Genomic DNA, 14,476 nt, shown 5'->3' on the forward strand with positions numbered 1-14,476 from the left:
AAGCAAGTACCTACTTTGCTCGGCTACACAAGACCAGCAAATCACAGGCACCCTCCCAGCTAAGAACGCTTTGATTGTTGCAGTGAACATGATGGTCCCAGGAAACGAGCGAGACAAGGCAGGGGAGGGGATACCTTTTCTTGGACCAACTGCTGTCGGTGAGAGAGACGAGCTTACACGGAGCTGATCTGAAGCAGAGCTCAGGGTAGCTCGAAAGCTGGCCTCTCACCAACCGAAGTTGGTCCAATAAAAGAGTTTACCTCACCCACCTTGCCTCTAGAACTCTTTGAGGCAGAGATGAGACTTTACCGAACAGTACCCACAGTATACACATTTTAAGGGGAAAACACATTTCCTCTCCATCTGCTGGACAGATAGTGCAGAGTACAAAGTCGGGAAAGGTATGAGGTCAGAAATGATTTTGAGAATCCAAACAGCGGCTGCTACATCATCATATTCTCCTTCAAACCCACCGGTGCCATGATGCCTACAAAACACTTGGCAATGGTTAGCCACTGGTGAGCTGTGACTACTGCTTGTCGCACTCTTCATAACTCTATCGTTGTTGCCTTGTGCTCACCCCATCTGCCACACCCACCTGTTGTGGCTCAACAAACTTCGATTGTAAGCTCTTTCGGACAGCAGCCACCTTTTGCTCTGTTTATACAGTGCCTAGCAGGGTGGGGTTCTGGTCTCCAGGTTACCATAACAACTACATTGGGAGAATTATTAATATGTGCATTCCTTTCCTCCTCTCTGACTTTCTTTCTGCATATTCTTTTCTAAACACTTCACCACTAAGTTTGCTCTCCTCTGAACTCTGCACATCTGTATCTTTTGAACACCAGGATGTCCCAAACCATTAACTGAAGGTTGACTGACCTATCCGTGCAAAACATCTGGATGTCTTGGACCTCGTAAGCCACACAAAAACAGACGTCCGCATTTATAAAAAGACGACAGAGAGAAATAACGCAGCCCAGGTAAGCAGCTGGCCTCAGGTGCAGAGCAGCATCACCGTGCACTGCATCGGGGTAACTGATTCCAAGGGCCTGGGCCTGTGCTCACTGACATCAATGGCAAAGCTCCCATTAACTTTAAAGCTGCAGGAGCAGAGGAGCAGTGGCCAAAGCAGCATGCAGGAAGGGGAGCAGTGGCCAAAGCAGCATGCAGGAAGGGGAGCAGTGGCCAAAGCAGCATGCAGGAAGGGAAGCAGTGGCCCACATACTTTGTAGTAGCAGCTGCGGTCTGCATGCACACCAGCATTACAAATGGGGGTAAGGATTGCATGCCTTAGTCTTGCACCTAGCAAGTACATTTCTAAGAAGGAGCAGCCCATTGATTCAGCCCATGCACTCTCTTCCTAGAGTGTGACCCTAAATTAACACACACACTCCTAGAGTTATCCAGGAAATAAATTAATTCCGTGGAAATCAACGAGAGCTGGATGTAGGGAGCACTAATGTGGCATTTACACATTTTCAGATTCCTTTCTTACACATGATGCTACCTGGAAAATGCTCTTCAGCCCCATTTCCTACCCCACTAGGGATTGTTTTGTAGCAGTGGGGATATAAGCACAAAATATTAAGGGATTTATTTTCTTGTGCTGTTTGTACAGCACTTTGAGGAATTTGTATGCAAAGCGCTTTGTGAGACTAAATTACTATTATTATGCAGTATTAGAATAGCCCACCCATTAGGGGCATCCTGAGATTATTTTCCATTCTGAACTGAGCCTCTTAATCATTCTTTCCTCATTTCTGCTGGGATAAATGTTAAATCAGATCAGAGATTTCAACCTTAATCAGATCTTTTATATCCTGACACTAATTCAGATGCACAAAACAGAAGCAAAGAGGCTGGAATGTTAGGCTTTAAAAATCTATGAGCTGTGTCCTTGACTGGTGTAAATCCACATTGCTCCACTGGCTTCAGTGACTACACAGACAGAACCTATGATTTGCCTCTAGTCCCTCCTCTATAACTAGGTGGAGAAGAAGGTATCTCTAAGTGGAACCACAGAGCTGAGGTATCACTCCACTGAAAACAGGCCTCAGAGCTGGCTTATGCTTATGTATCAAATGGAAAATGATTTTGGAAGTCTCTTCCTTCAGGGACAGTGTACACATCAGAAACTTCTGTGCAATGTAACATGATTGTCTTAAGGCTTTGCCAGCACTTTCCTGTTTTGGAAAACATACACCATCCTCTACTCGCACAGACAGAATCCGGGAAGAACTGCACCTAATATTTCACAGTAATGAAGGTGACAGAGTACAAAGCTCATGCTGCATGTACAGTATGTCTGTTTAGCTCCGTTGTAACGGATGTTCAATATAACTGAACATTAATTAAAATCACAGTACTGTAAAACAACATTTAAAATATAGGCCAGGCCATCTGCTACACAGCACAATGACTGACTATGTAACAGCCAGTAGAGCAGTGCAGATCCAAGGGAGAGATGCAAGGTGGTAGGGGGTGAATGGGGCAAAATCCCTGAAGAAAGGAAAAAGAGAAAACAAAGGCAAGACAATGCAAAGAATGGGAGGAAATTACAACTTTCCACCCTTATTCACAGTGGGCAGTACCTTAGGCAGAGCCTATGCTCCAACTTGCACTGATGTAACTAAAGGGATTTTTTTTCCCACTGATCTAGTTAAACCAGTACACATTTCTGTGTGGACACTATTAAACTGGTTTAAAAATAGCTTACAGCAATTTAGCTTATTGTGGTAAACAGTCAACTTCAGCTAAGTTGACACAAGCCAGATTGAAATCAGTGTCAGCAAGTCCATGCAGGGGTTTTACAGCAGTTTAACTAAATTGGTCTTTAATTAAGAGACGGCAAAGAACTCCAGAAAGAGGGAGAATCCACTCCAAAGCGGCACGTTGCAAAGCCAGGTACTGCGGTGTGTGGGTACTCTGAATGTGCACACCTTGTATTTGCTTGTCACATAGTCCAAGCTGACAATGACCTTGACAGAATCTCTCAGCAATGGTCACGCAAGTCTTTGAACGCCTCTGCAATGTGTTAAGCACAAACAGGCTTTTGCTTAAATATCACCCAGGCGTGCTTGTGGTTTCACCTGTTTCCTTAACTATTTCCTGTTGACAGTCACCCAACCTTCTCTCCTCCCCCACCTATTTTGAGTGCTCCTACACTCCTCCGACAGAGTTTGTAGCACTCCAATGAAGCCAAAGCCACAGCTGTTCTATTCTGTACCGCCCAGTCAATTCACTACTGTGGAAACCAACACAGATTTTCTTCACAGATTTTCTTAGAAACAAAGCGTGCTTCTTAGCTGACTCTGCAGGGGCACTAACGCTCTCTAAGGAGAAGAGCAGGATGCAGTCATGACTGGGGTACCCAATGTCAGCAAAACTCCTTGGTGAGCAATGCTGCCTAGGAGGAGGAGCTCCAACTTAGGATCTCCAGGATCTACTGGGTTTGGGTGCTCCTTGCCCCCTCCACTCAGAGGGGAACACCAGTTAGCAATTCCACCAGATGAACTCACAGAGTTTCCTAGACCATCTGTGCACTTCTTGTGGGCTTTATCACAGAAGGTATGATCTGGCTCTTAAGAAAGAGGCACAAATGGAATTTCTATGCAGAAAGGCTCTTATTTAAAGCCTTATCATCCTGCGCTCCTTATCTACTTTCTGCTTCTGTCTTTCCATTCAATAAATCTAGTAACTTGTGGAGCAACTCACAATCCATTCTTGGGTCAAGCTTTATTTACAAATTAGTAGAAAAAAGTTAACTTTTCTTGGGTCACTACTTTTTGTTAACACATGATTCAATGTGAATATGTCTAGCTAGCTGGCAAACATTCATAATCTTACTCCAACTGAAGTTGATGAGAGTTTTGCTGGGGGTTTTTAATGGGAGCAGGAGCAAGTCCATTAGCAGAAGCCATATACCCTTTGTGTGACTGAGAAAGAAGAACCCAAGCATCGAAATGCCCTATTAAGGGACGTGTTTCTAAGAACAGCCCTTATTTATTCTATAATACAATTTAGTGCCTCGAGAATCATTTACAACAGTTTACCTTTGGTGTCGCTCTAATTCAAAAGCTAAACAGTCTAGTCTCTATTCTACATCATTTAAAACTAGACCTGAAAATCAGACCAGCTTTGAATCATATTATCACTCAGTCATATTAGCACAGACCCCACTGCCTAACATAGTAACACGAAGGCCACGCCTCCACTACCGCACATGTCAATGAAACTTGGCACTCAGGGCTGTGAAAATAACACCCCCTCCAAGCGACATAAGTGGTGGCGTGCTCTCCGCTATGTTGGTGGGAGAGTTTCTCCTGCCAATGCAGCTAGTGCTGGGGCTGGTTTAGTTCCGTCGATGGGAAAGCTCTCTCCTGTCAGCATAGAGCAGCTACGTACAGCTGTGCCGCTAATATAGACATGGCCTAAGAGCCACCTTAATTTCTCTCTCTCTCTCTCTCTCACACACACACACACACAAACAAATTCTCTCTCATAATCCCCCTCTCACCTTATCTACTCACCCAAATACTTTCAAATGGATTCTTAAAGTATGGTTTGCTAATCTTTATGCCCGTTCAGCTTTATTCTCTGGTGACATACCGCTGCTTCCAAAGACAATGGTCCATAGAGGACAAAGGCCAATTAATAAAGTAAATTACATTGATTGCGAAAGGTGAAATTGAGCTGACACTATGGTAATCAATTCACCTGCTGCATCGGCACTGGATGGGAGGCTAGGGAAATGGGAGGGGTCTCCTTTGGCAGAGGAGAGGGAGAGGGCAGCGTGAGGATATGTGTACTATTTCTTTAAGTCTGTAGCAAAAAGTTAGGCAGGAGGGGAGCTGGGGAAGATTCAAGGCAGAAGCTGTAAAACTTTGGAAGCACAAAAAGGGAGACAGAAAGCTGTTTCAGAACTAACACTGGCTTCCTTACTGCAACTAAGTTCCTTGTTCAGTGAGAGAAGAAAGAGATTCTTTCCCACCATCATATGACAGGGAAGAACAGGAACCTGTTGTTGGGGTATGAGCAGGGAAGGGTCTAGAGGAGGATTTACTTCAGTGAAGTCTTTCAATAAGAAGAGTAAAGATTACTGCATTTTTCTTTAGTGACCTCACGGTATGTCTATATTGCAATTAAATGCCCATGGCTGGCCCATGTCAGCTGACTCAGGCTCGCAAGACTTGGGCTTGCAGGGCTGCTTCATTGGGGTATAGATATTTCAGCTCGGGCTGGAGCCTGGGCTCTTGTACACTGCAAGAGGGAGGGTCCCAGAGCCTGGGCTCCATCCCAAATGCAAATGTCTACACCTCAGTTAAAAACCCCCTTAGCCTGAGCCCCACGAGCCCGAGTCAGCTGGCATGGGCCAGCCACGAGTATAGTTATACCCTCTGGGACTAGACATAGCCAATCCAGGCAACAGATTGACAGTATGGGCCTGACTGTCACTCACACAAACCCACCCTGACGCACTCTGGTCATGTAAAGACACCTAAGGAGCAGATTTTATTTACATCCAAGTTAAGGCCCCTTTCCATTACTAAAGCATTACAAACTGGCGTTCATGTAGCTGAGAGGCAAGCCGCACTTCATAAAGATGGGATGCACAAGAACCAGCCTAAGCAAATTGATGAATTACAGAAGTGCACTCCTGCTTTCTGTGAGATGGCTCAGTGCAAAAGTCCCCTTAAGTCGCAACATGGCAACCCTTCCTTCACTGTCAAATAAAGCTACTTCATTCACACGGGGAGTGCTGCAGACAGCTAACTGCAAAATAGCATAACAACTTCTCCCCATGTCCCTCCTGAAACAAAACAAAACAAAGCAATTTTAACTGTATTTTCCGGTGCTCTAGTAATGAAACAAATACCCTTGGCTACACAGTTCTATTTTCCGTAGGGAAACAGGACAAACAAATACCTAGGCAGAATCTGTGATTCAATGTTACAGTTTGCCGTACATTACATAGGTTTTCATGATAAAGAAAAGTTCAGTTGTCAGAATAACTACTGTGTGGTTTCCACTTCAGACAGCAGCCTTTCACTTTCAACTGAACAATAAAAATTGTTTTCTGCTTCTAGAACTGGTCCAAACTTCCAAATGTTCAAAATTTCAGTGAAAATGTTTCATGAAAAAACATTGCTGGGTTTCAGCCAGTTTAAAGAGCGGATCAAAGTCTGCTGAAAACTCGAAATGTTTCAGGGAAAAAAATCTCCAAAAGGTGGCAAAGTTGTCACCACTTTCTCATCACTCCATGAGAATTCCCTGTGAACCTGTTTTCCCTCCCCATGAGTGCTTTTTACCTGTTTGCCACCAGGTGTCAACAAGGGTGCACCGGCTGTCTCCCACTACATTGTAGAACCATTGCCAAGCTTCATGGTTAATTGGTTCTCCCACTAAATCCAAAACAGTAAAGAAAGAAGAGTGAATTCTGGTGAAAGGATTTGTATGCAGTGTGCTTTCCCTTCCCCACATATAGGCTTGGAAGAATTAGATTTTATTGGTAAATGTCGGTATATGTCAATATCACCATAAACAGCAAACCATCCAAAAATATTTCCATTGATAATAATTGAAATTACAGATAGGCAAAGTAAGCAAAATGCTACTTGAGAACTTATTATAGTTTGATTTAAGAATATTTGCTTTGCATATTTTGACATGTGATTTTGACAATTTGTGTTTAACTTTCTAAATCTCAACGTCTGTCATTGAATAATTATGGTCTTATTCCCTCCTTAATTTCCCTCAACTATGAAAAAGTAAATTGATAAAAATTGAAAAAAAAAAAAGCTTAAAACCCATAATTTTGTGCAACTTTGAAAATTTAAATAGATAAAAAATTTTAAATGCTTAAAAATAATCAATATTATCCATTGAAATTATTTTTAAAAAAAAGGAAAATCGAGTTCTGCTGAGCCTAAATCCATCGCATGCCTGCAACGCCAGGCATTTCTGATCATAAATAATTTGTCTACACCTAGTAACTACTGATAGCATTTTGCTGAGGCATGAGAAGAAGCTCATGGTGCCTGTGTTATATGAGTAGGGCCCTACCAAATTCACCGTCCATTTTGGTCAATTTCATGATGCTAGGATTTTAAAAATTACAAATTACATGGTTTCAGCTATTTAAATCTGAAATGTCACAGTGTTGTCACTGTAGGGGTCCTGACCCAAAAGAGGGTTGTTGGGGGGGGTCGCAAGATTATTGTAGGGGGCTCTCAGTATTGCCACCGTTACTTGTGCTGCTGCTGGTGGCAATGCTCCCTTCACCGCTGGGCGGCCGGAGAGCGGCGGCTGCTGGCCAGGATCCCAGCTCTGAAGGCAGAGCCCCCGCCAGCAGCAACGCAGAAGTAAGGATGGGATGGGCTGGTATTGCCACCCTTCCTTCTGCGCTGCCGCTGACGGGGAGCTGCCTTCAGAGCTGGGCACCTGGCCAGCAACTGCTGCTCTCCGGCCGCCCAGCTCTGAAGGCCGTGCAGATGTGAGGGCGGTAATGCCACAGCCCCCCCTACAATAACCTTGTGACTCCTCTGCAGCCCCTTTTGGGTTGAGACCCCCAGTTTGAGAAACGCTGGGGTCTCCCCCAGGAAATCTGTAGAGTATAGGGTAAAGGCACACAAAAGATCAGAATTCATAGTCCGTGACATATTGTTCATAGCTGTGAATTTGGTAGGGCCCTAAATATGAACCTCACAATTTAAGACATTCCTTTCCTAGGACTGGTGAAAAGCAAAAAGGAATCTAAGAGAAGGTAAGTACTAACTGAAGGTAATTTGGGGGGTATTTAGAAAATCGAAACAATGCTCATGCAGGGGCTGTCTAAGCATCTCAAGCCTTAGAACTATTAATGCTCTATGAAGTCACAAGCACAACGGAATTTTTGGCATCTTTTTCCGGAGAACGTTATTCTCATAAAGGAATCTAGGAAATGGGGGATAATTCAAAGATATTTATTCAATTGCCCTGGCATTGGGCTCTTTATTTTTTCTACATAAATAGTAACTAAACAACTGTATGTGAAACCTGTATTTGAAAGAACATCTATTCCTCTCACCTGATCCCAGGGTTTTTAAGGAAGATCTGTCATACTTCTTCACCCACTTATCTCCATACTTCAGCAGCAGGCGTACAGCAGTAGGTGCACCGTAAAACTGATTAATTTTTAACCTCTGTACAGTTTCCCAATAACGACCTGCAAAATCCCAAATATTCTTCTTTAGTCTGTCTGGTTACGGAACAAAGCTACTGTTACAAACGCTGAACACTGAAGTAAACACTAAGACAAAACTCTACAGCAACTATCTGCTGTAGCTAGAGCAGGAGTGGGCAAACTTTTTGGCCCGAGGGCCACATCGGGATTGCGAAATGGTATGGAGGGCTGGGTAGGGAACGCTGTGCCTCCCCAAACAGCCTGGACCCCACCCCCTATCCGCCCCCTCCCACTTCCAGCCCCCTGACTGCCCCCCTCAGAACCCCCGACCCATCCAGCTTCCCCTGCTCCTTGTCCCCTGACCACCCCCATCCAACGGCCCCTGCTCCCTGTCCCCTGACACCCCTATCCACACCCCTGACAGGCCCTCCGGGGACCCCGACCCATCCAACCCCCCACGCCCACACCTTGTCCCCTGACTGCCCCATCCCGGGACCCCTGTCCCCAACTGCCCCCCCAGGACTCCACCCCTTATCCAACGCCCCCAGTCCCTGTCCCCCCGCCCCTCCCGGCACCCTCTGCCACCCTGGGACCCCATCACCTATCCAACCCCCCCTGCTCCCTGTCTCCTGATCGCCCGCCCCCCCGAACCTCTGCCCCATCCAACCACTCCCTGTCTCCTGACTTTCCCCCGGGACCTCCTGCCCCTTATCCAACCCCCCCTCCCCTTACCATGCCAGCGGCAGGACTGGCTTATTGGAAAGCCTGGGAGGTAGCGGGCACAAGCCATGCTGCCCATGCAGCGGCGTTGCTGCAGGGGAGGGGAGGGGCTGGGGGCTAGCCTCCCCAGCCGGGAGTTCAGGGGCCAGGCAGGATGGTCCCGCGGGCTGGATGTGGCCCATGGGCCATAGTTTGCCAACCTCTGATCTATAATATAATACTGATGGCACCTTTATTACCCTGGGTATTACACATTCCTGGTTTGTATGGTCACATCCTCAAAAGAAATGGGACCAGTGATAATAGGAAAGAGAATACATCTACTAAGGTAGCCAGGTCACCCTTGATAGGCTCCTAAACCATATACATGTTTAATTAAAACTGCGACCATCATGCCCTCACCTGGGTCAGGATACAGTGGAGTGCTTTCAAACAGGACAGAGGTGCCTCCGTTACAGAGTGGTCCATATACAACATAGCTATGTCCTGTGATCCAGCCAGTATCAGCCACACAACCAAAAACATCACCTTGCTGGTAGTCAAACACATGCTGCAAAGATAAACAGTGACGCTGTTTTCGTAATGCTGAAAGAACTAACATATGCTGCACCGGATCAATTATTTCAACTCAGCCAGCAAAAAATCATTTAAAGCATATACACAAAGTAAGCATGAACAGACAGACGAGCTATAAATGCACAGAGGCAAGGCTGGCCTAAGGATGGGAGGCTATACCACCGCTCATACAAGGAGTGGGCCAAATCCTGTGGTTCTTAGTCCTTAAATCAGACCCACTGGTTTCAGTGGGAGTCTGCTGAGTCAGAATGAAGGATGTCATCCCTCACTGTGTAGGAGGCCACCTGTGCCTGCACAGTGCCCCACCAATGCCAATGGACTCCTGAGCTCATGGCAGCTTGGTCCTCAGGATTTAGCCAACTTTACCGTTACAACGTGTTCTGTTTGTTTCCAGTTTAATACCCTGGGTATTAATGAAGGAAACAAGGTATCCATAGGAGACTTACTGTCGTTCAGCTTGCCCTAGGAACTCCTCACTCCATTCACTTTCAGTCACACACGTATAGCCTTTCACGTTATAGTTTAGATAACAAGCATCTGGGGCTGATTATACTTCCTCAGCTATCAGAAATGTTCTACCTAGGAAATCTACCTTCTTGCACCAGCTGATGCATGTTACCAGAGCTGGAAAGTTACAGCTAGATTTACCTTTTAAATCAAAAAAACTGAGAGTACAACAAAAATCTAACACTCTACTCTGAAATCAAAACCAAAGGATCATAGAAAGGAGTGGCAGGAAAGATCTCATCAGTCAGCCAGTCAATGTTCCTACCAGTGCTGGAATATTCCTACAGTACATTTTCTAGTGCTTGAAAGGCAGTACATTTAAGAGGAATGCATCTGTGTAGGAAGCAAGACCCTCTGAATGCCTAGAGCAAAGTTGGGAACCTTCTTCTTGGACTGAGAAGCAAACAGATTTGTATGCCCCACCTTGCTGCTGTTTGGAAAAAAAAAGAAAAAAGCTGACTGGTGTGACTCCACCCCACTGGAGAAAGGTTTAACAGCTCAGCCCATCGGCTTGAATGGATAATCCTCAAACGTTCTAAAATTCACCTTTGAGCTGAGATTAACCCAAAGACGAATATCTCAGAAAATTACAAGTGAGAGAGAGGCTGGGACTAGAATTGAAATCTCATCTAGAAACTTCAGTATAATCATATATGGATTTCAATTACACTTTTCAGGAGGGAATCTCAAAGCAGAAACTGTAAGAAGTTAAGCCTCACAACACCCCTTTGGGAGGGTCTCGTTAGCTCCATTTGGCTTAGGGGGAAATGAAGGTACAGGGAGGCTAATGGGCTTGCCCAGCACCACATCGCAAATCAGTGGCAGAGGCAGAAATACTGAGTGTTAATACAATTTGTTTGCTCTTCAACAGATGAGCATCACAAAAGGAGGGCCCTTGTTCGGAATCCAGCACAATCAGTGCAGTACTGGAGTGCAAAACTAAACCAGCAAATGACAAATGAATTCAAAATGCTCAGGTGGAGTCACTGCATCATTTGGATTCTTTACAACCCCCGGGATCTGATTTTCCTAGTAGTGTACTTCCTGAAAGCAAATCAATGCTGTTTAATTATTCATATGCTCTTGTGTACTTTTCAACTCGATTGCACACAATTTGCCACATAATTTGCAAACACTAACAGAAGCAGCCTTATTAAACAAACAAATGTCCCACATCAATACTGATAAAGCACAAATGTTCCTTTTTTGCAAGGAACACTGCTGAGGTACCTTGTGTGTCACAGCAGCATAAAGCAGATACCCAGCTTGAGTGTGAACAATCCCTTTGGGTTTTCCTGTGCTCCCGGAGGTGTAAAGCATGAACAGCATGTCTTCACTGTCCATGCTTTCAGGAGCACACACAGGAGCCTCCTTGGCCATCTCCTAAGACGAGAGAAGTAGCAAAGAAACACGTTAGCCTCACGCAACCAATCCTTTCATAACACTTCAGTGTTTCACCAGGCTCCTAGTTACGTACAGAAGAACTGTCATTTCTTCTGATGCCATCTTTTTCTGCAGAGAGACTGGCAAGAGCTGAGTATTTACTAAAAGAAAGGCAAAGTAGTAGATGAAGAATGACATAGCATGAAGACACAGCAGATGAAGAATGACCTGGCATGGATGCTCAAATGACAGGCACCACCTGTTCCCCTGACTCAGAAACAAACGAATGTGTGCAGCACACCCCACCTAAGCGTTCACGTGGAAGGTGTGCAGCACCCATTCTCTAGACCCACACTTCTGTGAGTCTCAGGCATTTCAGGGAATTGGATTAATAAAGCCATCTATAAAAACAGCAGGGACTCTCATAGGTTTCAAGACTTTGGGAGGATAAAAGTTGCAGGTAGAAAATAGAAGTGTGATGCCATAATGAGCCACACTTTGCAATAACAGAAAGGTCTTTAGGGGCCAAGTTCCATGGGGCGGGGGTCTTCTTTTTCTAATTTACACTTCTCAGTCTAATTTTAAGTCACATTTAGGATTTCCCAATGCCTGCCTCCATTTCCTGGCTAGAGAAGGAGCTGAGAGCCCCTGCTGATGATACATGGCATAGGCTTGACTTATTTTTTTAAAGAGAAAATCCATGTTTTATTTTTCGCGCTCCAGAGACCCAGCTAACTCCCTAGTAAGAATCCTTTGCTGCCTCCTGGGCAATGTCACCCACCAGGCGCAGCTGTCAGTAGAACTCCCAGCAGAGGGCATTCAGGATGCTATGGGCTCAATTCTGACACATTCTAGGTGCTGACAAAAGGGAGTGAGGGGGAGTAAGAGCTCCTTATATCCCTACTCAAGTTACCCTGACCGTGGACCTGGCACGCAGGAGTATGTGGGGTTCCTGGCCCGCTTATTCCCTCCCTAGAACAAGTGACTGGAGAGAGGGTGAAGGCTTAGCTTCTACCCTCACCCCTCAAGTGGGGGAGAGTAGCTGGCCCAATGGTGGAGAGGTAGCAATTTGCTGCAGGTCAGCAGTAAATCAATACCCCTGCTCACCTCCATATTCCAATTATGCCTCAGTAGGGGCATCTTAGTCACAGTGCCTCCTAGAGCTACTCCTGGGATGACGTGGTTTACACATCACTCCTTGCTCAGGCCTGGGCCTAGATTCAAAATACAGCCCCATGAGGCTGACTTCCTATTGCCTTCCACCCAGTGGCGTCATTTACACCTGTGCAAAGTGGGTACAAAAACACTGCCATTCTGCTTTAACAGTCTTATATCCACTGGGCCCAAGTGCAAGGCAGAGGGGAGTGGGCTCACTGTGCAGATATCAGCAGTTTATGCTCCACCCCCATTTGAAGAGGAGGGATGATTTAATTTTCTTCTGTATAAATTGCTGGCATTCTTCATTAGTTACTTGTGGTCCACTATCAAACACCATCTTCCCAGGGAGTATATATAATGCAAATAAACTCCTTAGTGGTTTTTGTTAAGGCTGTTGTGGATGCTGAAGTTACTTCTTACTGCTGCTGACCTATACAAGGAAAATGTATCTTTCTCAGGAAAATTAATAGGAAGGCACTGCCATACTCAAGTCAGCCATTTGCCCAGATGCACAGGTGCTAAGATTAGCATCTTCATTACTATCACATGCAAACGCCACAGCCTTTTGCTCAATCTTAATCAAATCCTGAACACAGAGCTAGCGTCCCACTTCAGCCACCGTGTGACATGTCTCAGAGTGCTCTCTGTGCAGATCCTGTCGCATTCTTGCTCCATAGCATGGAGAGATGATCAAAAACAGTCCCCTGAAGTGAACCACCTTGTTCAGGTGGGAGACTATCCTTTCTCACTAGTGTTCCAAAGCCTCCTCTGCCACAAAATTGGACTGGCCATTTATTGTACACCTACTCATTTGGGAGAGAACAGGGTCTTTCCAAGCCTCTTCAGCAGTATCTGCCAAGGACACAAAGCAGTTAATCAGTGTATGAACCAGAGAAAATGTCCTTTTTTCCTGTGGAACTCTCCCGAAAATTCACATGCAAAATTCACATGTAAACCATTGGCATTACTAAGTCCTGCTGATTTCTAGCCTTCAGTATTGTAATAATAAATACATAAGATCAATGCCCAACGTTGCATGTTCAGTCATCCAATGTTGGTACAGCTAACTCAAAGGGTTAGGTACTGTAACTAAACAAAATTTTCAAATACAGTGATATTAGTGGAATTGTATCATAATAAAAGGTTCATTGTTATAAACAGAGATTCTTTTCTTATTTACGTCTCCCATTGCTCCCTCTGGAACAGTGGTTCTCAACCATGGTTACGCGCGTACCCCTGGGGATATACAGAGGTCTTCCGGGGGTACATCAGCTCATCTAAATATTTGCCTAGTTTTACAACAGGCTACATAAAAAGCACTAGCGAAGTCAGTACAAACTAACATTTCATACAATGACTTGCTTATATTGCTCTGTATACTATACACTGAAATGTAACAACAATATTTATATTCCAGTTGATTTATTTTATAATTAAATGGTAAAAATGAGAAAGTCAGCAAATTTTCAGTGACACATTTGTATTTTTATTTCTGATTTTGTAAGCATGTAGTTTTTAGGTGACATGGAACTTGGGGATACACAAGACAAATCACACTCCTGAAAGGGGTACAGTACTCTGGAAAGGTTGAGTGCCTTTGCTCTAGAACAGTGTGGTTCCACACTGCCTGCAGCATAGGGTTGTGCCTAATTGGGATAGTAAAGACCAGGCAGGGCGGGGACAAATCCTTTTTAATCTCTGTAAAGTGCCATGCAAGTTAGAGCACTGTATAGGCCACAAATAAAGGGGGGTGAGAGGTGGGAATGGGGACACTTTGCCAGGGTATGGTCCCAGGGAGGGACCCAGCCAGAGGGCCACAAGCCCATCACCATGAGAAATAAATTCAGACTAAAAACTGTGGACATTTGAATTTGACTAAACATTATTTATACAATCTCCATGAGTCTGTTTATCCCTATGCATCTATCTGTGTGGGATGGGACGGGGCCCAGGTTACAAATGTGCCCT

General features: G+C 45.0%; 1 protein-coding gene across 5 annotated transcripts in view; it reads right to left on the reverse strand.

The window, feature by feature from the left end:
* ACSS1 (acyl-CoA synthetase short chain family member 1) overlaps nt 1-14,476 on the reverse strand; it is an 80,141-nt gene that overhangs the window by 14,907 nt on the left and 50,758 nt on the right. For 4 of the 5 annotated variants that reach the window (XM_073339936.2, XM_073339933.2, XM_073339934.2 and 1 more), the window contains 4 exons: nt 11,198-11,350; nt 9,287-9,434; nt 8,069-8,206; nt 6,312-6,404 (listed from right to left, as the gene is read on the reverse strand). In XM_073339936.2, coding sequence (XP_073196037.2) covers nt 6,312-6,404; nt 8,069-8,206; nt 9,287-9,434; nt 11,198-11,350 — 532 coding nt within the window. The remainder of the gene's footprint in view (nt 1-6,311; nt 6,405-8,068; nt 8,207-9,286; nt 9,435-11,197; nt 11,351-14,476) is intronic. The other variant, XM_073339935.2, reaches the window with a different exon arrangement.

Source organism: Lepidochelys kempii, chromosome 3, assembly GCF_965140285.1.
Source record: "Lepidochelys kempii isolate rLepKem1 chromosome 3, rLepKem1.hap1, whole genome shotgun sequence".
Classification (NCBI taxonomy): domain Eukaryota; kingdom Metazoa; phylum Chordata; order Testudines; family Cheloniidae; genus Lepidochelys; species Lepidochelys kempii.